At 37.5% G+C, this 24,981-nt stretch overlaps 1 protein-coding gene across 1 annotated transcript in view; it reads left to right on the forward strand.

Annotated features, from left to right (window-relative positions):
• The window catches only part of LOC134794767 (dynein axonemal heavy chain 1-like), a 140,788-nt gene that overhangs the window by 58,342 nt on the left and 57,465 nt on the right, over positions 1 to 24,981 (forward strand). Inside the window, exons 41-46 of the mRNA XM_063766550.1 lie at positions 1,544 to 1,661; positions 2,030 to 2,233; positions 2,601 to 2,814; positions 3,144 to 3,306; positions 5,557 to 5,675; positions 5,898 to 6,103. Of these exons, the coding sequence (XP_063622620.1) occupies positions 1,544 to 1,661; positions 2,030 to 2,233; positions 2,601 to 2,814; positions 3,144 to 3,306; positions 5,557 to 5,675; positions 5,898 to 6,103 (1,024 nt within the window). The remainder of the gene's footprint in view (positions 1 to 1,543; positions 1,662 to 2,029; positions 2,234 to 2,600; positions 2,815 to 3,143; positions 3,307 to 5,556; positions 5,676 to 5,897; positions 6,104 to 24,981) is intronic.

Below are 24,981 nucleotides of genomic sequence, written 5' to 3' on the forward strand. Positions count from 1 at the left end.
ATAACATTAGTGATTTCATCAAAGTACTTCCTGTAGTACATGCATGCCTCAATACACGTATTCCATCGTGTTATAATGGGCCGTGGTGGCTGAGGCATGTCAGGGTAAAGTTGTCTCAATACTGTCATTCTTGAGGGCGATTTTAAAAATAATAATTTCACACTTGCTATTAATTCATTAACATCGTCGTATAATTCTCTAATTTTCTCTGCAACACGATTAAGCCCGTGGGCTACACATGTTACATGTGTCATATTTGGGAAAATGCCGTTTAGTGAGCGGCCTGCTTTTAACATATACGGAGCCCCATCAGTGAGAAATAATGCCACTCTTTCATGATAATTATCACTTTCAAATAGTTTGTTTAACGAGTCAATTACTAATTCTTTAATAGTGACATTATTTGTTTTGTCCAGCGGGCTCAGCACGGTTCCATTTTTATCGACTATCACTATGCGCGTCCCTTTCGCACGTACATACTTGTTAGAACGTGACAGGCATGGTGACAAGGGATAAAAACGCGACCGTGCTAAGCCGCCTGAACTTGACAAGCGATAATATGTGGTCTGCTCGCGTTGGTTTCCTTAAGAGCTCCGACAATAACATTTGCAATGTTTTGCTGTAGTCTGTCTTGTGTTTCATCAACACTTACGTAAATATAAGAATTACCTATATCTTGCCGTATAGAAGCGTAAGTCTTTTGAAATTTTTTTGGTAAATAATTATATCTTAGGTTCGCTTCTGATGGTATACTCACACTGTTTGAATATTTTCCGCTTATGCATTTTTCAAGAAAATTAGAAAAGTTTTTATTTTGTAATTGTTTCCAAGGTATATTCGAAGCTATCATAAAATTTGTTAAATCCATGTTAAAATCATATTGTGTCATTTTCTCTCCTTCTCGTTCAATATGCTTTGTTGTTTTCAAATGTTTCTCTATATTGCTTGCTTTTGCTGTTAGATTTTGGTCACAGCAGGAGCAGTACATATTTTAATTTTTTACAATCATAAAAGGAAATTTCTGCAAATACGGCCGCATAGACTCCATAGCGACTTCAAACAATAATATTTCGGTTATATTTTACTAATAAATAAATAAGTAAACATAAATTGGTTGTCATTTCCAACAATCTTGTTTTTAACATGACAAAGACAGTTAGTTATGTTTTTATACGTGGCCAGTACGTATAAAAACTCTTAACTCAAGTTTCAATATCAGTAAACTAAAGAGGCTAATAAGTTGTTATTTGATTAAGTATCTATAATCTAGATAACAACACTCTGTATTTAGCTTGACGTCATACGTCTGTCATCGGCATCAAAGTTGCGCTCTCTGATGATGTGATAGCCTATAAATGATAATATCATGTCCATCAAACGTACATTCAGTTTTATGCAACAAAGTAGTTTACCATACGGTGGATGATAATCTCTCGACGTCGAAGAGGGTAATATAACCCTCTACAGAATGTAGAATTGTTCCTATTAACCCGATTTGGTAGATGCCACTGGATAGAGTTTCAGGATCACCTACTGTTTCCAGGACCGATGGGATCCTCTCGAGCTTGGTGCGAGCGGGCATAGCGGTAGAGGATATGGACAAACGCTGGTACATCTTTGACGGTCCCGTTGACGCTGTGTGGATTGAAAACATGAATACCGTATGTAGTTATACATTTTTAAATTCCTTACTTATCTACTTACTTGGCTGGGTAATCGCACCCAAAATGAGTCTTGGCCTCCAACACAAGAGCACGCCACTTTGCTCGGTCCAGAGCGGTATCACGCCAGATTAAATTCAATATTATTTAATAGTAAGGGATTTTTTTGCCTTTTTTTTACCAATTTCTCAAGAATGTCATAATGTAGTATTTTTCCGTCTTCGAAGGTTCTCATCTACTTACTAACTACAGTTGAGGCTTTTAAAAAACATGTTTCATTTATGACTGATGTCGCAGCATGTTATTTTCTTACTCTCCGTCGCTCGTCATCTCATCACTTTCTTCTTTCCTTCAATATGATTCTACAGGTATTAGACGACAATAAAAAGCTCTGCCTCTCAAGCGGCGAGATAATGAAGATGACAGAGAGGCAACGAATGATCTTCGAAGTAGCGGACTTAGCTGTCGCGTCGCCGGCGACGGTGTCCAGGTGCGGTATGGTGTATTTGGACACCAGGGTGGTGGGGCTGCCGCCTTTGGTGAACGCTTGGATGAAGTCCAATCTTCCCCCTGTGAGTATCGTCTTTTGCTTCAGCTGTAATTTAAAAAGCGCATTCGACTTCAATACTGATGTAATATTTCCGAATTTGCTTGTAAAAACTCTTTACAACTTCGTAGGATTTCCTGTCTTCCGAAATTTCCTCCTCGCAAAATGACAACGTCTAGGAACTTTTCTATAGCTTGAAATCTTTCCACAACTAACACACGTGTAAATACACAAGGTACGATTATTCCGCTAAAGTGAGGTAAACATAATATCATATTCAACCAAATCAGTCAATGCAAATATTTGACTGATTACCAAGAAGAATGTAATGTGGGCATATTATTTAGGTACATAGCTTTGGCATTATGAATAAAACATTTGCTCTTCTTCAGATTGCCGATAATATCCGAAAAATACTACCAGGTCTCATCACAACGTACCTGTATCCTTGCTTGGAGCTTCTCCGCTCGAAGCTCGTTGAGATAGTAGCATCTATTGACTCTTCGCTGGTGCTGAAGTTTCTGGAACTGTTGGACTATAGGCTGCGACCGTTGACTGGGAAGGACGATCGGCCACCGCCGGCCGCGCCGTTCTTGGCCATGATGCGTTAGTTACAAATAAAGTTATCTTTTAACGTCTTGCGCTTGCGTAGCTGGGTATTGGGTTTACTACTTAAGTAGGTATACGTCCTTCGCACGAAGTTCATGGAAAAAGTAGCTTTTATCGTCTGTTTCCTAGCGCTGAATTTCCTATAACTCCTATACTAGGTTTTAGACTATAACCGTTGGCTAAGAAACATGTCAGGCGACTTTTTGGCTATGAATAAAATAAAGTGCGTCAGTAACAATCGAAGGCATACTTTGTGATAATAAGATCTTTTGTAACAAGGCTAAGATACGATCTTTTGTCACTTTACGTACGTACTTACTTTTCAGCAAGACTGGCACCATGCTGGGTAGTATGGTCGGTTATCTGGTCCGTGGGTGCCACGTGTGATCATAATGGCCGCGCCGTGTTCTCGCAGTTCATGCGACAGCTGACGGAGACGAATAACCTGAAGCCACTGTTTCCCAATCAAGGGAGAGTTTATGATTATACGTGAGTATTGTCACTGATTAGATAATAACATGAATAACTCACTCAGCCATGCGAGCTGAGGACCTTGTGATCTAGCCTACCGAAAGCTGCAGTGGCAGCCCCGATTCTGCTGTTAACTTCAGCATCAAAATCGCACTTGGAAGTTATCGTGCTCCCCAGGTATCGGAACTTGTGAACCTGCTTCAGCTGGTCCTCACCGAGTCTAACGACCAGTGTCTGTTGACTGAGCACGTCGAGGACATCATTTCAGTCATCTTGACACTGATCTTGAGCTCAAATCTGCGGCAAGACTCGTCAAACTAGACATGAGCCGCTGCATGCCTGTTCGCGAACTTTTACCAACAAGATCGGCTACATCGGCCACTTGCGAGCACACCAGCGACGGCAACGGAGTTGACAGCAGTCGCCGTGGCCGAAGTCGGCCGTGGAGTTATTACTAGCAAAAAGCAGAGCTTTGTAAGGGCTCGCGGAGTTTTTCTACCTAAACGTACCGGACCGCGAATTTGATCCAGTCCGAGGCTTGTTCCATGTTCGATCGAGTGGGTACGTAATGCCCGGACCCCGGACGCTGTCCGGTACGCCTGTCTGTTATAGCTTTTACTTTGTCCATTAAAAACGTGTCCAGACGACAAAATCAAATTGCCAATATCATCCACACGTAATATACAATTTCATAAGCTCTTATTTCATCCTACACGGTCGCCCAGTACTTTTTATAAGGAAGATTTATTTTTGCATCCACACCACACAATTGAGCGATAAATTATCCCGTCTGGACACCTACTGGCGGTAATCACGCTGCTCCGCATATAAAAACACATATAATGCTCTCCTAAGTGCTCATCAAGACGAGTGAGATGACCAAAACAGCGTTTGCCTATGTTGCACCAAACTTGAATTCCAATAGGTACTGCCAGGGTTCAGCATCAGCTCTATCTTAGGTACTACTCTCCTAAATGTTCATCATGACGAGTCGGATGTCTAAAACAGCGTATGTCTATGTTGTATAAAACCCGAGCTCCACAAGGTACTCCCAGGATTCAGCATCAGGAACCAAACCTGAGTACCACTAGGTACAGCCAGGGTTCAGCTTCAGCTCTATCTTGGGTACTACTTTCCTAAGTACTCATCAAGACGAGTCGGATGACCAAAACAGCGTGTGCCTATGTTGTATAAAACCCGAGCTCCACAAGGTACTCCCAGGATTCAGCATCAGGTATCTTGTGGGTACTGCTCTACCAAGTGATCATCATGACGAGTCGGATGTCCAAAACAGCGTATTTCTATGTTGCACCAAATCCGAGCTCCACTAGGTACTGCCAGGGTTTAGCATCAGCTCTATCATGGGTCTACTAGGGCGGTTTGATAAGTAACTTGGTTCGACCTAAAAAAAAAACATTTGACCCACTTTTGTATTCATCGTTGTTAATGGCGTAAGCACCATCGACAATATTGAAATTGAAAACACCACATAGGTATCGTTGTCTGAGTACCCACAACATAAGCCTTCTTGAGCTTAATGTGGGGCTTTACAATTTTTCTGTAAGAATGTCCATTATTTATTTATTTGTTACTACTAACGCCATCTGTCAGAAAAACAAATAAATACTCGTACTTAACATTAGCACGAATGTTAATTTCATCACTTCTCCAACAGATGGCGTTAGTAGTAATACAAAGTGTTATTCCTTTATTTTATTTTTTTAGGTTTATAAAATGATATTTTTATGTTTGATAACACATCTAGACATGAATTTGAATTACTATGTTAAATCTCAAACCTAACAGTGCAGTAGTTTTTCCGTAAAGTGTACCACAAGAATGCATAGATTGTCGAATAGTGATAGGGCTCGCTTCGCTCGCCCTAATAATAGCTCACTCTCTGTACGTGAGTCCTCCGTGGGCCCATCCATACATTCGAACTCTGAGCACGGAGCAGGGTACTCAGTTTGAATCACAACTTGTGCTTGGCCAGCTGTATACTTAGTTCTTACTCAAAGAAAATCGTGCTGTGAAAATTGTAGTACAATTTTCACTACAATGTTGTTGTCATTTTCAAGGCATCATTTCTGAATATGGATAAATCTTAGTTAGCTATGGCTGCTTTGCTGGCTGTTCTCTGATCCCTACATCTTCACTGACCCTGAATATCCAATTATGTTGCCAAGGCCTTGATTCGATTATCCTCTTCTCTGCCATTGCAGTTTAGTCAGGTGGTCTCAGTTTAAAGCATATTAAATGTGATTTTAGATTGCACGACGGTGGTTTCACCGACTTAACGGAAGATGGTGAACCGGCTAATCCTTACTGGTACAATTGGATGGCCAATATGGAGCCGTACGAGGTCGACCCCGAATGGCAGTATGCTGGTACGTATTCTTTCTAGATATTGGTGATTCCTGACGCTGTAAAGTGTTGGAGCACGAAAACCGTCAATTCAGGGTCCGAGGAAGCGGGATGGTCCGCGCTGCAGTTGAATTTCTCTTTGGACCTCGTGTTCGAACTGTAGCCCATAATCCATTCCTAGTTAAAACTAAGATCCGGGAGCTCTCCACATGATAGCCATTTATTGTTGACTCATGTTTTTCCAGACATTGAAGTCCCGACTTTAGACAGCGTACGCAGCGCTGCTATTTTAGGTTACAAGATAGCGAACTACAACCACGTGATTTGTGTCGGGCCGACCGGTACCGGCAAGACTGTCACCATAACCTCGAAATTGTCACGGGGACTGCACAAGAAATTCATATGCGAGTTTCTGGTGTTCTCTGCTAGGACCTCTTCAAATCAGACACAGGTAAGAAACATACTTGTCGATATTTCATTACACAAAAGGGTCTACCGCGATATACAGTTAGTAGCATAACTGAGTCAATATCAGTACCTCAGTAAAATGTAAATAATTTGATGACAAACAAATTTGCCTGAAAAAGCTATACGCAGAATATCTACTTCTTAAGTGCCGCTACAAATCTTTATTACAAATGATATTCTTCCGTCTTATACATTTTTCTTAATTTCATACTGAAAACTGTAAAATTTGACCTAACTTATTTTTCGCATTACTTAATTTTTTCTTTGGCATTCCCAATTCGGTATCTCATTTAAAGTAAGGAATTCTATGCCCATTGTAATAGTTATTAATCATTTCAGTCAGGCTTATTTTTGTATTTAGTTACTGGCGAAGTGGCGATATATAGTCCGGTGCAAAACTGAGTCAAGGCGAATAGCCTAACAAATTTGTTGTTAGTTAAATTTTGGAGTGAACTTCATTCTGGGATAGCTATAAAAATATGTTAGATATAATGTTAATTATATACCACATTACAAAGAGCATATAATGTACTATTTTAACTAATTACCTTACATGGACGTGTCAAAGAAAAATATAAATTTTAGGGTGATTTAAAAAAATGAAGTTTAACAGTTTTTCCTTCAAAATATAGGATTAACGAAAAAATCAAGATTGTGAATGCAATTAATAGAAATCAGTTTCACATAAGGATCGATTACTGACACCGAGACAAACACATATCACCTACAAGTTTTATATTTTTCTGTAGATTTATCAGACTAATCTTCATTTAACGACATCGGTGCAAAACTGATTCAGTACTAAATATTATCTAATGGATAAAATTATTATTTTTATCTGCAATAACATAATGGTTCAGTCAGTTTATCAGTGTCGTAAACCATTAATAATAAAATAGTAACTGAATAACAGGCCTTTTGTGAAATAATTAAAGAAGCATGTCAAAGTGATGCACATTGACTCAGTTACGCTAATAACTGTACTTCGACGTTGCTTCTCCTCTGACCTTTGCTGGGACGTCAGTCTTTCCGTGACCACAGCTGGAGCAATTCGGCTGAAATGAAATAATTAATTTGAGGTTAAAACGATGAAAGTATATCGCGGTAGACCTGTTTGTGTAATAAACTAAATATCTGGGGAATCTTACACAGATCAACCTAGCCCCAGACTAAGCAAAGCTTGTACTATGGCTGCTAGGCGACGATATACATACTTAACTTATATAGATAAATACATATTTATATACATAGAAAACACCCATGACTCGGGAATAAATATTTGTGTTCATCACACAACTAAATGCCCTTACCGTGATTCGAACCCAGGACCGTCGGCTTCACGGGCAGTGTAGGGTCACTACCCACTAGGCCAGACTGGTCGTCAAATATGTGTATAAAACGCGAGAGTTTAAAGATGGTTTAAAGTATAATTATACATACTTGTCGATGAAAGTCTATTGACTGTTTTTCTTTATGAGAACTGTGGATCGGTGATTGAGACTGCAGAGTGACTTCGGAGTCTTGTCGGTCAATAAATACCTACTTAATTCAGTCAATCATTAGGGTGAGAGTCAGGATGGCGGGTGTACGTAAATAAAAATAAACAAAAAGCATACCATATTTTAGTACCTAATTTGTACTATTTGGTACCTCCTTTAAAAAAATTAGTACCTCACGGTATTAAAAGTTATCACCAAAAAACATTACACCCGCCATTCTGACAGTCAGAATGGCGGGTGTATTTTATTACGCAATGATCCCGCGATTATTGATAAATTCTATAAAAGCCAAATTTTAGTACCTTTTTTGTACTATCATATTCAATTATTAATTGAGTCATTTTATTTGTGGTTTCCGAGTTTTACTCATTTTACAATTTACATTGCTATTACAATTTTGCAGGCGCTTTTATTTTTCACCGTATCGATTTCGTTTTAAGAAAACACGCTACGCTTCAACTATTTTTATTACACTACAATTTAGTACCTTTTACGTTTAATTTGTTACCCTTTCACGTTTAATCTGTTAAGTTCAATTAACTATGAAAATTACGTCTTACAAATGGCCAGGCGCCATGTCAAAGAATTCTTCCAATGAAAAAATTCCACGTACCGTGTACCTATACCTACTCTTAAGCATGTATATGGTGATTAATCAAATAAAACCGGCAAATTATGTCTGTTTGTCGGTATATTAGTGTGATGAATATACTTCTTTGTGGGATCCCGTTGATGTCCTTTTTTTGCTAAGAATATGTATCTACATACGATTGTAATACATACCTTTTACAAGCAATAGGCCAAGCAATAAGAAGGAATAGAGGGAAATGCTAGGAACATAATTTTTGACTCCGTAACTTTGTTTGGACTAGTTAAGAGGTGAACATATCAAAAGTCCCCGGCCGTAGCCCCGGTGCTGGGGGGTAGAGAGGGGAAAGAAGGTCTCATTTTTCGGTTTTTTACTTATATCTTGGAAACTTTGCGTCTTAGCGACATGACTACTAAGACTATATATTTTTTTAAATTTTGGTTTTACTTCGGAATAGTGTCAATGTGATACCATAAATGAATTCAGCACCCCCGATTTATACGAAAATGATACCAAACATGTCCTAACAGCTTCACTGATGTAGATATCAAGATAAAATTAAAATCCCTAAATAAACTTTCAAGAGCGGGTAAGGTCACTGTGGGCAAGTCCGTCTACAAGGCAAGTCCGTCAACACGTTATAACTTTTGAATTTGAAGGCGTATGCGACTTTGGAGTACAAAACTTGTAACAAATTTTATCAGCTTTCGGTTTGTCTTAGTAGTCATGTCGCTAAGACGCAAAGTTTCCAAGATATCAATGAAAAACCGAAAAATTCGACCTTCTTACCCCCCTCTACCCCCCAGCACCGGGGCTACAGCCGGGGAATTTTGATATGTTCACCTCCTAACTAGTCCAAAGTTGCGGGGTCAAAAATTGTGTTCCTAGCATTTCCCTCTATAACGTTTTTAAAGCATTCATTTCCTGACCTGCAATAGTTTCATTTAACTATTACATGATGTTTTTCTATCGTCTTGGCACAGTTGACGTCAAAGATATGTGGTATTATCTATGAAAAGGGACCTTATTGACCTTATAGTCGGTGGCGCTTACGACATTAACATCCATGAATACAATAGTAGGTTAAAATTGGGGCTTCTGGACCACCTCGCTTCGCTGGGTTTGAGTCCCAATTTAGCAATTAAGTTTCTGTGAATATTGGGAGCCAAATTGAATTGGCTGTCTATCCATTGCGGAGGTCAATTTATGTAATACGACGCTGATGAACTGACCAATGTTGTCGTGAGGTGAAGTAGGTACGCATACTGACCGTACAGTGTTACAAACCGGTCTTTTTGAATTATGGATATATGCATGGTAACAAATTTAGAGTTAACTTAAACTTAGAATAGTATTATTACATAACAGTTTGTGCTGTACTCTGTAGGTATAACGCATAAAGTACTTACTTATAAAAATGATTGAGACCGCACTATTCGCCAACAAACTGTCTACAGTTTGGCGAAACTTTTGTTTACCTAGACAAAAGTATATTTTTTGAAATAAATAATTGAAATAAATAAATTACAAAAAAATTACAATTACAAAAACCAGTCATGTTGTGTTAGAAAACTTAAATCGGTTTTAAAGGTCCCTTATCATAGTTTTTTTATAAATAGCTCGTAAACGGTAGCCTATAGCAAAAAAATGACATAAATAAACTACATAAGATTTTGTATACAGTTTTTACGATATGATGCTCAACAGCAGCCTCAGTAAGTAAAATACTAAGTATTGTGTGTACCAAATCCTCCTCAAAAAGCACGACATGAACCTACCCACTATGAAGTTGGGTTATAATGTACCAAAAGTAGATCAAATATCAAGCCCAAGGCCTAAGAATATAAATTTTGAAAACAAAGAGATAATTAATCTTACACAACCTTCCTCCGGACACTTTTCTGCTAACTTGCTGCTAAGAGGGGCAGGGAAATAACAAGTATCTTTCTCCGACCCTTTCAGCAGAAAGTTTCCTGAACATTGATAGATGTAATAATTCTAATAAGAATGCCTAAAGTACACGTGATCGTTTAATACTTATTCATTATCCTTCTTAGGCTAGGGTGTTTATAATATGAATATAAAAAACATTTACAAAACAATAAAAAATACATATAAACACATGCAGCGGGGCAAGGCCCAAGCTACCGGTGGTCAGGGCCGCAGAGACTGGCGGACTATCCGCACCGTGTCCAAGATCACCGCCTTCAGCATCTAACCCCTGATCCAACCACCTAGCGAGAGTCCAAGTCTAGGTACTTAATGGACTTGTTCTTCTCGGCTTTCACAAGATTCTCATCATGAGGGATGGTGATGTCAACGAGCACGGCCCGACGTTGCGATCGATCTATTATCACAATGTCAGGCTTATTGAAGAACTACAGACCCATCACGCTTCTGAGCCATGTCTATAAGCTGTTTTCAAGGGTCATCACGAACCGTCTCGAACACAGACTTGATGACTTCCAGCCTCCCGAACAAGTCGGTTTCCGAAAAGGCTATAGTACCATAGACCACATCCATACGCTGCGGCAAGTTATACAGAAGACCGAAGAGTATAACTTGCCATTATGCTTAGCGTTTGTGGACTATGAGAAAGCCTTCGATTCGGTGGAAACATGGGCGGTGCTTGAGTCTCTTCAGCGATGCCATATTGACTATCGGTACATCGAAGTGTTGAAGTGTTTGTATAGTAACGCCACCATGTCGGTCCGAGTACAGGAGCAGAGCACGAGGGCGATTCCATTGCAAAGAGGCGTAAGGCAGGGAGACGTTATCTCTCCGAAACTGTTTACTGCCGTAATGGAAGACGCCTTCAAGCTCCTGGAATGGGAAGGACTTGGCATCAACATCAACGGCGAATACATCACTCACCTTCGGTTTGCCGACGATATCGTAGTCATGGCAAAGTCGATGGAGGAACTCAGCATGATGCTCGATGACCTCAACCGAGTTTCACAACGGGTGGGCTTGAAAATGAACATGGACAAGACGAAACTTATGTCAAATGCCAATGTTGTGCCCATCCCAGTCTCTGTTGGGAACTCGGTACTCGAAGTTGTTGACTCGTACATCTACCTAGGACAAGTAGTCCAATTAGGTAGGTCCAACTTCGAGAAAGAGGTCAACCGCCGAATCCAACTCGGTTGGGCAGCGTTCGGGAAACTACGTAATGTCTTTTCGTCCGACATACCTCAGTGCCTCAAGACGAAAGTCTTTAATCAATGTGTGTTACCAGTGATGACTTACGGCTCCGAAACGTGGTCTTTCACTATCGGCCTCATCTCAAAACTCAAAGTCGCTCAACGAGCTATGGAGAGGGCTATGCTCGGAGTTTCTCTACGTGATCGAATCAGAAATGAGGAGATCCGTAGACGAACTAAAGTCACCGACATAGCCCACCGGATTAGCAAGCTGAAGTGGCAATGGGCAGGCCACATTGCACGCAGAGAAGATGACCGATGGGGTCGAAAAGTGCTCGAGTGGAGACCACGGACTAGCAAGCGCAGCGTAGGACGTCCACCCACAAGATGGACAGACGATCTTGTTAAGGTCGCCGGAAGACGCTGGATGCGGGTCGCTTCCAACCGGCACGTATGGAGGTCCAAGGGGGAGGCCTATGTTCAGCAGTGGACGTCTTATGGCTGAGATGATGATGATGAGGCTTATTGGCTAGAATAGTCCTGTCAGTGATGATAGATCGATCCCAATAGAGCGTGGCACGACCATTCTCGAGAACAGGTGCAGGTAAGTACTTGTAGCACGGTACTTTGCGGTCCACAAGGCCGTATAAAAGAGCAAGTTGCTAGTGAATAATCCCGGCTACGAGATTATACAATGTTCATGTCTGCCCTATGGGGTACACCAATGTGCGATTGTTTTACAAGGGGCAAAGTTGTTGTTTAAATCCTCCTACTAATATAACACGGGTAAGTTAAAGTTTTAAAAATAGAACCATGAGCGTAGCGCATGGTTTTAAAAGTGCAGGAACCTTGAAAGTTGCTAGGGTTTCAACTTCAACGCATGAGGCATAAAAAATTTGCTACCAAATAAAACACAGTTTCTTTCCACACCAACGCGAGGAAAATACTTAAATTATTAGAAATGAAATCCAATAAACGAATGCTGTAATTATTTATTATTAGCAATCATCACTTAACACACTTGCAGCTGTTGTTCGCTAAGTTTACATTGATTAAATTTACAGAAATAGGCACGTCTTGGTCAGCGTTTTGGTATTTTGTATTATTATAGGGATTTAGTACCCACATAATAGAGAAAGTGAGCAAAATACAGTGTTAAAAATTAGAAAATGTCTTATTCCTGTGTTAAAAAATAAAAGCATAAAAAGAAATAATATTAGGAATTTAATAACCCAAAGCTGATTGGGGCAAAAAATTAAACGAATAAAAACGATTATCGTTCCATAAGCGTTTTTTCACCGTACAGCGAATAAAATAATTAAAATAAATTTTCGGTTACTGATGAAGTTAAAGTGACGTCACAAAGTTTGTGACTCCCCCTTCCTCTTGTCACAACATGTCACATTTTCTTGACCCCCTCCGCCCCTCTAAACGTGTGATGTAATTAATGGATGACCACTAATATACAACTCTTTCTTTACAAGAAATAATATTTTTCACACTTGACTTAAAATAACAACTAGAGTTTGACCAGCGAGTCGTGTCATAAAAAAAACGCGGGAATTTTAATAAAAACCGCACCTGGCAATAAAATTACTATGAAATTAAATGACATCTTGAAACTGACAGCTTATTTGATAGGAAAAAAGTTGCCATATAAAGAATTAAAAAAAGGCTTGTGACACAACTCGCTGGTCAGACTCTATTGTTGAACTTTTTTAAAGATGCACATCGACTACCGTAGGCTCAAAGGGCGTAAGGGACAAAATGGCGAAAATGAGTTATGAATGCAGTTATACTCAGTTTTTTTTCTCTATCGAATAGTATATTTAACGTCTTGATAACTTGAAAAAAATGTCCGTTAAGCCCTATGAAAAACCAATGCTTGAACACATTTTTCCAACGCATTTTGCCGTATCTGCCAATTCAAAAAAATGTTGTGACTTGTGAGTCATTTTGGCGTAACTCCCAACTTTTTGTACGATAAGCCCTTATGTATCGGAAATTTTATTAAATTTGTGCTCATTTTTTGTCAGTTACGCCTATTTGCAGTAGATTTTTGAGTGCTATATGTACGTTACGCCCACAACTAGTAGATATTTATACAAATGTTAGAGAATTCAATGTAAGTTTATAATAGTTGCATTTTTGTGTTTAAGTGTGATGATCTAGTACTTTCCTTGTCAATTTAAATATTCGATGTGTTTTATGATGAACGGAAAACAATACGGTGAAACCTTACAAAACCGGATTGTGCGGGTTACTTTTCCGCATGACGAATAATTTTACACTAGTAAAAAATCAGCACGAGTCAATTCAAGTTCAAAAACGACAATGTTGATGACGGGCAAGTGGAATGAAACATCTTAATACTTAAACCATTATGTAGATAATATAATATTGGTTTAGACTAAGGTTTCACAGTAAATTGAACACACCTAATAGGTATAGGGGTCCATATTGGGTTGCATACAAGTTTAAGTCATATCTTTCATGCACATAACAACTTGTGTCATAATCATCATTCCGCATACAAATAAATAAATAAATACAAATGAAAAGTCATATTATATTGTGTCATACATTTTTAGCCATAATATTTGATGAAATACTCAGCAGTTGTCATATATTTTTTGTGCATATAGGTTTTAATTATAATGAATCAAATGTCATACCAGCTAAAAGCATATTTATCGATACTGATAATGTTTTTACGTATAACGTTTTGTATCATAATAATTTTCAACCATAATGGTTTAAGGCATACTTATTTAGTTGTGTCTTTTCTTTTCCCTAATCTAGGTTTAGGTTTAAAGATATTTATTCTCATAAAAGACATACAAGTCACTTACACGAGAACAGAGTTACAAAGTAAAAGTAATCTTATCTACGGTAGCATACAAAAGTCGCTCGAGAGGTACACGCTCACGCAACTATTTTTTTTTAAGGTGGGTAGTGGTTTAAAATATATTGCGATAATTTAGTTTTAAACGCATTGAATGAGCCTGTCCCTCTCAGATCAGACGGTAATTTATTATAAAGCTGTGCACCTTCATACGTTAACATTTTTTTTGCCTAATTGTGTTCTTATCTTTGGTAACACAATGAAACTCGCACGACGAGTAGTTCGTTTGGATATTTGCTTCTTCGTCATAAAGGCTAAGTTAGTATGAAGTGCACTGTTTAATATTTTCCTAACAAAAATGCTGGTACTATACATATACAATTGTTTAATGTTCATTAGGCCAGTTTCTGCAAATATACGTGTGGTAGGTGTTAGACGGTGATAGTGAAAAAGAATTTTTATAATTTTATTTTGGAGTATTTGTAGGGAAGTTAGTTTTGTTTTCGCTGCTAATCTCCGTCCAAACACTTAATTCGACGGAGCGGGTGTCCTTCTGAATCCCTAACAACGTTTGTCCTAAAGTCACTTGCCCTAACTGGTTTGTCCTAATGGGCACATGCCCTAACGATCAATTGTCATAACGATTATTTTCCATAATGTAATGGTTAGCCTTAGACTCATTTGTCCTAAGCATTTGTACCATTACTATCAAGATCCCTAATGTTTTTTACCATATTCTTCGAAATCCCTAACAATGTTTGGCATAAAATAATATGCTCTAACTGTTTTGACCTAATGGCTATTGCCCTAATTATCAATTGTCATAACAGTTACTTTTCCTACTGATCAATTATCATAACAATTACTTTCCATAATGAATGGTAGCGAACTGTTGCCACAAAAGTGGGTTAGGTTAGGTTAGAACTGTGACCCTCACAAAAACGAACTGCTGCCACAAATGTGGGTTAGGTTAGGTTAGAACTGTGATCCTCGCAAAAACGAACTGCTGCCACAAAAGTGGGTTAGGTTAGGTTAGAACTGCGATATTGTAAAAACGTAACGAAATAGGGAAATCAAAATTAGGGCATACGAGTGTTAGGTCAAGCAACGATATGCTAAGTAAAATTAGGTAACATGATGGTTAGGATATGTAATTTTTAGGCCTAACAATAATTAGCCAAAAAAAGAATTATGCTTCATAACATTAGAATAAATACTCAATATGGAAAGTGCCAAGAGGGAAAAACATATTAGGACAAAAAAATCGGCCATTCGATAATAGGGAAACCAAAATTAGGGTATACGAGTGTTAGGACAACTGATCATTATGACAAACAATATTAGGGAATGCAAAAATAGGAGAAAATACTTTAGGGATTCAGATATAGATCCGACGGAGCCCCGCTCACGCGGGGCTCCTATTTCTGCGTAGTTTGCCCTTCGGGCATCTAAAGAAACCTAACGAACCTAACCTACCTACTATTTGAATAAATCTATATCTATGATTAGTTTATTTTATAAAACCGTTTCTCCTACTGGAGGGGGCTCCTCTCCTTCGATCTCCTCTTTTATACGGTCATTGTGTGGTTATGATTATGACTAAAGTAATATTTGCTTCATGGGTTGCTCACAACCATACATATTTATTATTCATGCTTTGTGACATTTATGAAAAAAACATATTACGACCACTAAATATATGACTTAATTTGTTATGTCTATATTAATACTATGCATTGCAATACATCGACCGAAAAACAATTATGTATATCAAGCAGATGACTTAAAATTTTATGCGAATTAAATTAATAACTACAAAAATTATGACATAACTCATTTATGACAAAAACCCAGTTATGCTCAGGAATATTTCTGACGGTGTACTGCCATCTCGCCGAAATATTTTTCGCCTAATTTCACTTCCCAACCAACTTATTGCAGTACTTTTAGTTGGCAAACCAATGCTTAGCATATTATTATTTAGCATAATTTTTATTTGATCACAATTTCATTTAGCAGATGATCATTTTACCACGATTTTTTTAGAAAAACAGTCACTAAGCAAATGTTTTATTATACCTAACTATTTATTGTTAAATAATGTTTGCCCAAATTGAAGCTTTGCATACTTTTTATTTGATCACAATTATATTTAGCATTTTTTTTAAGACCCGTAAAACGAAACTGTTCCCAGAGATAGGTAGGTTATGGTTATTTTTTTTATGACCCTAAAAACGAAACTGCTCCCAGAGATAGGTAGGTTATGGTTATTTTTTTTAATGACCCGTAAAACGAAACTGCTCCCAGAGATAGGTAGGTTATTCACAATATTAGGCTATCAATACATTCGACATAACAATAAAAGACATTTTTAAACATGACCAACTAAATATTATGCCATACAATAATATTGTAAATAATCATTTGCGACATGTTATATATGCGAAAGATTGGTTTGCCATCTGATAGTTTTGCCAAATGATACTATGGGAAAAATAGTTTGGGAAGTGATAATTTGCCATACAATTTTCGGCCACATATTAGTAAACCATTTCTGACTAAAGATTTTTATGATTTACAATTTTATGCATAAAGTGGTATGACAATTAAAAATATGACAGAAGTTGTTATGCGACCAGAGGGAGTCCCTAGGTATAGGCATACATTCTTACCTTGTGAATTTTCTCTAACATTTCGAGAAAGTCATTGGTACGAGCCGGATTTCGAGCTCGAACCCACAACCTTCATGCCTATGCTTACGGCACCTTACCTACTAGAGTCTGGCTACTGAAATATTACACAAATGTTTAGCGGGAAATTAAAAAAATCTTGGGCTGGTCACACTTTGTGTAGTAGGAATTATAGTTTTGATACTAGAAAATATTATTGATTTTCTGTGCACACGTAAGGACATAAGTTTAATATACGTTCTGTGTTAGCACAGAAAGTCAGCTAACATAATTTCTACCACTATAATTTAAAGTACAGTCAACGATAAACACATATGTTAACATTTTCTCACCATATACCATTGTAACAAGGCGCAAAATGAAATGTAGTGTAAATAAGACCTAGCTACCGTACTACCCAAAATACCGTTTATTAATCCATCACCAAAAAAGTACATAAGTGTACTATGCCAAACGCTAAGTATCAAAATATTTATAGAGCATCAACCTCCTAATTTGTTTACATTTGTTTAGGAGTTGTAAACATTGCAGTTTTTCATTATACAACGCTACACGTCGACTTCGCACAGTGTCGTAATTATTTACGAGCTTAAATAATAGTTTGAGAACCTCACTCAGTATAGACATTATTAATATTATTTAAAATAAACCCCTTATAAACCGCAAACAATTTGAATGAATGACATAAATTGACAACTGACTTTTACCTTTTTTTTAAAATCATAGATAATTGGTGATACAACAACGAAATATCTGTCAACAATTTTTGGTTAGCCAGACTCTAGTTTGAGCTTAAATATTTTCAATGTATGTTTATTGTTTTAATGGTTTATTTCATAGACGGTAAATATGGTAGAAATTCCACAAGAATTAAGACTATTTAATCATTTTCTGTGGTGCTGTCACATACTGATATTTAAAAACTACTTTTTATCGAGCGCTGCAGACTTTTCTTGGTCTACCTATAGACAGTACACACTAAATAAAATATAAAATTAATGTCCGCGGTTTCAGTTATTTTAAAATCAGATAGAGAAAGAAAAATCATAGTGGGTGGAATCATCGTGGCTCGGGGTATGTTACGTAAGTGTTTACCTACTCAGTTTTTCGTCCATACAGAATACAGTTAGCCATCATGCGCTTAGGGCTCTTAGTAATATTAAATTTAAGGTCGTCATAGCACTTGTATGTCGCGTTTAGACGACAGTGTGCTTTGTAGTACCCAATAGCATTTATATTAGTTATATCACTAGAAGTTATAAATTCCACAATTCCTAAGACGTCGTATTTTATGCTGTTTAAATATATGTTAGTGGGTACATCATCAAGTGATATATTTTCCGTTTGGTTTAATTCAAAGGCTATGGTGCCGCACAGTTGGTATGTGAAAGTTCTTACACCATTACAGTTGTTTCGTCTACATTCTACAATATTACTGTCTTCGCATAACATAGACTGTGCCGATTGATTTAATGAAGATATAGGCATATTACAATTGAATGGTAGAAAGGCAATATGTCTACGTATGTTATTCACTGTGCAAGCCGTGTTTGTGCAAGATTCTTGTAATGTGGCACTATAAATTTCATTATACAATATTTTTTCAAAAATAAAGTTAACATTACATTCACAGCTAACGTAGGTGCCAATACCGTTGCTTTTTGCAGAAAAATGCTGTTGGAGGATTTCCGTTCTTTTTTGATACAAGTCCGTCCTGCTTGTTTTTGGATTGATCATCGCTTTTATAAATTGACAATATTCGTCTTCGCTGGTTGTCACCGTGCGTCTTACATCATACCCTTCGACACAAGCAGCCGCTATTACTTGCGAAACTGCATCGAAAGCACATGTATTCGATACATGAATATTTTTAGCAGCTTCAGCAGTCAGTGTTCCATTCAGTAATAAGGGAACCTGTGTCTTCTGCGTTATTCTTCGTTTAGTTCCTTTTTTAATCGTCTTACCTAAAATAATAGAAAATGTAGTAACAAAAACAACGTTCGAAAAATTTATCAGTGAAATAATAATAAGGGACCTTTAAAACCGATTTCAGTTTTCTAACACAACATGACTGGTCAGTTCATCAGCGTCGCATAATATAAATTGACCTCCGCCGTGGAGAGGTAGCAAAATTGAGTGTTCCAGTATTCACAAAAACTTAATTGCTAAATTGGGACTCAAACCGAGCGAAGCGAGGTGGTCCAGAAGCTCCAATTTAAACTTACTATTGTGTATTATATTTATTGTGTTTGGGACAGGGCTCGAACAAATCATGCGGATGACGTAAAAACCGGGCAAGTGCGAGTCGGACTCGCGCACGAAGGGTTCCGTACCATAATGAAAAAAAAAAACGGAAAAAAATGCAAAAAAAAACGGTCACCCATCCAAGTACTGTCCACGCCCGACGTTGCTTAACTTTGGTCAAAAATCACGTTTGTTGTATGGGAGCCCCATTTAAATCTTTATTTTATTCTGTTTTTAGTATTTGTTGTTATAGCGGCAACAGAAATACATCATCTGTGAAAATTTCAACTGTCTAGCTATCACGGTTCGTGAGATACAGCCTGGTGACAGACAGACGGACGGACGGACGGACGGACAGCGAAGTCTTAGTAATAGGGTCCCGTTTTACCTTTTGGGTACGGAACCCTAAAAATGACGTAATTTTGCACACAGGATGACGTTTGTATTTAAACTTTCGTGTCACATATCGCATGAAGTAACACAATTTGAAATCATCCTATGATTGGTTTGACGTCATCCGCATGATTTGTTCGAGCCCTGGTTTGGGGTTTTTAGAATTGTCTCGATGAGTTGTCTATAGAAAAAAAAGTACATTCAGCTATAAAAACTTGTACCAAAAATTAAACTTTTGCCAATAACGAATTAGTATTTGTTGTTATAACGGCAACAGAAATAAATCATCTGTGAAAATTTCAACTGTTAGTTAGCGATAGCTAGCGCGGTTCATGAGATACAGCCTGGTGACAGATTGACAGACGGACAGACAGACAGAAGGACAGCGGAGTCTTATAATAGGGTCCCGTTTTTACCCTTTGGGTACGGAACCTTAAAAATGGTCTATTGGTCGACTCAATAACATCAACTATGGCATTGCATTGTGTTCTACGATTGCATAAACCAAATTTAATAAAGGTAAGTTAGGTAGGTACTGGAAGAGAGGACCTGATTTTAAAAATAGACGATAAAAATCCGTCTTACCTTTTCCTTTCCAGTTTTCGACACATGATGGATTTTTCGAAAAAATGGAGTCATCTTTGAACATTTTTTCCATTTCTTTCTCCGTCGAGGTCTTCGTTTCTGTTTTTGGTACTTTTGGTGTCCTTTTAGGTTTAGAGGTGACGACTAGTCTATTGTTTTTACTTATTCCTTCTTTCACTTCTCCCTCTATAAAACCTATATGTTTTGCAATGAAATCGTCTAATCTCAGTCTGTTTGATTTGATGGCAATGTGGCATAAATATCTTTTGAGTGTTTTAAAATAGCTCTCCACATTCGACGAAGATGGTGTAAAATTTGCAGATTGGTATGTACGTATCATAATATTACTCCATAACGGAAGTTGCCGAACTAGTCGTGCTAGTGTTGGTATGAATGACGGCATGTAAAATAAATTTTCATTTCCCAAAATATTTTCGTCCTCCTGACTTAAAGTGACTATAAGATTTTCACGATCTACGGTGTCGTTAAACCATCGTGTCTTAGTAGAGGTGGTATTGTCTTTAGAATCTAATATTTCCGAAGTGGATAGCTCTTCAGCACAGCAGTCACATTCAAACACTTCTTTGTCCTTGTCTTCGTCAATAATTACTGACTGTCCTAATTGTCTAAGTCTTAATTTAGCGTCTTGTACGCGCGAACTGTCATCATACTTGTTGAGAGATACTATAATTATATCTGTAATAATTTTCTTTACCTCGTTGTAATCATCCAGATTTTTTATATACAAAATACATTTTATGTAAAAGTGTTTTGTCCTCGAGTCCACATTTTTTAAACAAGAGAGATTGGTGACGATTTTAACAAAGTGGCTTGTGTCAAGACGAACAAAGCATTCGTCTGGTGTTCTCTCGTTGCTTTCTAATTTCTCAAATGATTTTACTAGGTAATCATTGGTAGAGTTGCAGTCAGTAAATGTCTTTTCTCAAAAATGGACGGCAAAGTCGACTTTGCCGTTTAAAAAATAGGCTGCGAAGCGCGTAGTTTATGGTCAGTCAAAAATTAAAAAGTTAAAAACATTGCAGTCTCGATTTTGGGACTGCAATGTTGCATACAAATTCCATTATTTGTCGAGTTCCAAACTTTTTAAAAGTTGAAATGGCCATATCAAATGAAGGCACAGGCCCATTAAACAGTCAAACAGATGATTAGTACCGCGACTATTTAGCTGTCTCAAATAGGTTGGCGTATTTTCGGCAGAAAAATACACTTCTATTTTTTATTAAAAAAATAAAAAGGCGGCAAAGCTAATTTTTTCAATTGTTTCTACTTTTTTCTGTGAAAATATATACGTAAGAAAGTTGCTTTTGTAAAATATTTCTATGATATTTATATTTCTTGCACCATTTTTGAGAAAAGCACTATATATGACTCGGCTGGAAGGCTACTTGCTGGCTTCGGATTCAATTAAACGGACTCCCAAGGTCGTCCGTTTAAAACGAATCCTCAGCCTGCAAGTAGCTACTTCCGAGCCTCGACAATAATGTACTATTACTGTAGCTCCGATTAAAGCTGATGAATCATCCAAAACTACTTCGTTAGGAATTGTTTTATTGCCCCTCCAAGATTTGAGCCACAAACGTATGGTATCCATAGTGTGACTACTGGAAAGCATCTGACTAATGGGGACACTCCGTCCATTTTTGTCGCTGTACATAATTGCTTCATATAGGAAGATATTATTTTTCTCGATTATGTCAGACTCTTTTATTAGGCTTCCGGTAGCATCGATACTCATTATAACTCTGTTAGAAAGAGCGTGCGTGGCATAGAAAGTATCTTGGGCCAATGACCAATAGTGAACGTAAAAATTTGGATGTAAAGTTATTTGCTTTATAAAGTCATCATAGGGTTTCACGTGTTTTGCCATAATTAATAGCGCGAGAATGGGATCAGATTGGTAATGTTGACTTACTTTATATTCATGTTTAATCTGTCGCAAGCACCCATGTGAAGGCAAATGTGGAGGCTCAGCATCACCAGCTTCCATTGCCGCATTAACCATTTTTTTATGCACTACTATCGGAGCTTCGTCCTGTAAGTCTTTTAACAATTCTTTACGTGTTAATGGTGACATTTTAATTTTCTTCTGTACATCATGACGGATTTTTTTATCAAATCCGGTTATTATGCCAGTGCAAGACGCTATATTATCAGTAGGCCATTCAATGCATATTTTACTCACCGCTTGGCATTGCTTGCATTGGCCTAAGCATGTTATTCGATCGTCATATTTTATAAAATGTGTTTTAAATGACCAACTGCAAGGGGATTTACACGAAGTCCAAATTTTCTCCCGTAATAAATCAGACCATTCATATTTCGGTAATACATACTTTTGTTGTAGAACATGGCACCCAGAGTCAATATTCTTTCTAACGGAACACTTTGTAATTGGTTGAATTTTTTGCCATTGATATATATCTAATGAAAATGAGATACATTGAGACTCGTCATTATTTTCAGTCAATTTATTTTCTTGAAATGACTCAGTGTCACTAATTGCATCACTTTCATCTGACGAAATTTGTTCTGGAATACTTTGTTCTTCGCTGTGCGTCGGAAAAAAATAATCAAAGTTTCTTTTTACGGACAAAAACAAAGCTTTCGTGGAGAGTTTTTGTTCTAGTTCATTGCAAATTTCTTTAAATATATTATCATTAGGCGAAGGCAAATTATTGCGCGATTGAAAGTATTGCTGATATTTCTCCAAGACGATTTTCTGCTCTGCTATGTCTACAACATTTTTTCTTCCGCGTTTCATAACTATTAATTTATATATGACACTGCCTACAAACTTTATGTTTTACAAAAACTTTAGGCCGTTGTTTCAATCTTTCCATTTTGCACTTGAAACGATAAAATAACAATATAACTTTTGGATGAATAGAGATTTAAAGTAAGTAATTTGATCTATAAATATTTTTAAAGAAGTTTTATCTGTTTAATACTTATTCCCTCCAAGAACCTTCCTTTTTTTTAAATCTCTCGCTCTGTGTCCAGCGCGCGGCATCACGGATTTTTGCCACGTGTTTAAAAAAGTAGGAATTGATAAAAGGTTGAATTAGATAAAATTTAAAACGTTTATATGTTTTAAGACGTAAACAATATTTAAAATTTGTATTTTTTTTTCATTGTTAGATAGTAGACGCAATTTAAAGCCTATTGTACCTATTTGTATTTTATGGTCGCATATTTACTCACTACTGTGACGGCTGTATAGGGAGTATCGCGGTATCCAGACGGGATGATCAAATTGACCGATTTGATCAGAAATGAAATTGGCGTCAATCTCCAATTTTAGATTTATGGTGATATTAGAGCCCTCTTAATTGAAAAAATGCCCCAGAAAGAAAATACTGGCGTCACAAATTGGTATTCTTGCGGACGCAAGTACAAATTGGTAACTATTCTTGCGCCCGCACCTCATTTTATCGGTAATATCAGTCTATCGGTGGTCGGCCTGATTTGATCGGACAATTTAATCAGATTGGCGAAAAATTGTCCATGTCTGGTCACGCCTTATTACTGCAATGTTCTGCCGCCAGAGTGCAACACCAGTGTCCACCCTGAACCATAGAGTAAATTACATGTAAGTATAGTTTGTCAAAGGACTGTCTCATTTCAATCATAGACAGAGAGAGATAGAATCATACTATCTTTGTCTTACACTCGTACTAGCAGCCAAAAGAAAAGGATGACTGGCTGACAAATTGGTTTTCACCACACCAGCTCGGAAAGGCTTACTTTGCACTTCAAAAACTGATAGCATTTTATTCACATGTGAGTCAAAGTAATTAAATGCAAATTTTGAGTTGTTTTCTTATGTTTGCTGTAGAATTGACTTTTAAATGATGATTTTGGATGATAAATATTTAATAGGTAACATTCATTTGGATTTGATTTTGTTTGATATTTTACTCGTACATTTAATATTTGCTTCGGGTTGGTGTGGTGAAATATTTTGTGTTTCACTCGGGGGCAAATTTTGTTTAACCCTCGTGCTTTGGTACCCTGGCAACGCTCAAGATGCCATTTTTCGACCCACATTAGTCGAGTGGCGAGTATTTTATTTGACTAAAATCGGTCAACTGACCAAAAATCGTTCGCACTACAGACAAGCGAGTTACAAGTGAGTAGAAAATGAAAGGCTGGTTCGTAGTACGTTAATTTAGTCAATTGGCGAGTATTTTAGTTACTAATAAACGTGTCTGAACACCAAAAATTTAGTCGAGTAGACTAGTAAGAGTGGTGGGGGGAGACCACGGGGTGGCTCATTCACCAGAAAAAATAGAACAAAATGGATCCACTTGACAAATTTACTGACTAATCTACTCGACTAAATTGTTGGTACGCGTAATACTTGCCACTTACCACTCGACTAATGTAGGCCGAACTAGGCTAGACATTGAGCAAGGCAGTTTTTTTACAAGTGGTCTACCGCGAAACGCGAAAATCTAAATTTCGTTATCTACCTTTCTATCGATCGAATATGCAAGAGTGATAGAGAGGCAATAACCGAACTTTTGGAGTTTTGCGTAATATTCCCTATTGGGCCCGCTTTCCGTGCCATATTCATACTCAGACACAGCAGAAGAAAAACTATACCAAGACGATAGAAAAACATCATGTAATAGTTAAATGAAACTATTGCTTGTAAAAGGTATGTATTTCAATCGTATGTAGGTACATATTCTTAGCAAAAAAGGACATCAACGGGATCCCACAAAGAAGTATATTCATCACACTAATATACCGACAAACAGACATAATTTGCCGGTTTTATTTGATTAATCACCATATACATACTTAAGAGTAGGTATAGGTACACGGTACGTGGAATTTTTTCATTGGA

The sequence above is a fragment of the Cydia splendana genome, chromosome 11 (genome assembly GCF_910591565.1).
Source record: "Cydia splendana chromosome 11, ilCydSple1.2, whole genome shotgun sequence".
NCBI lineage: Eukaryota > Metazoa > Arthropoda > Insecta > Lepidoptera > Tortricidae > Cydia > Cydia splendana.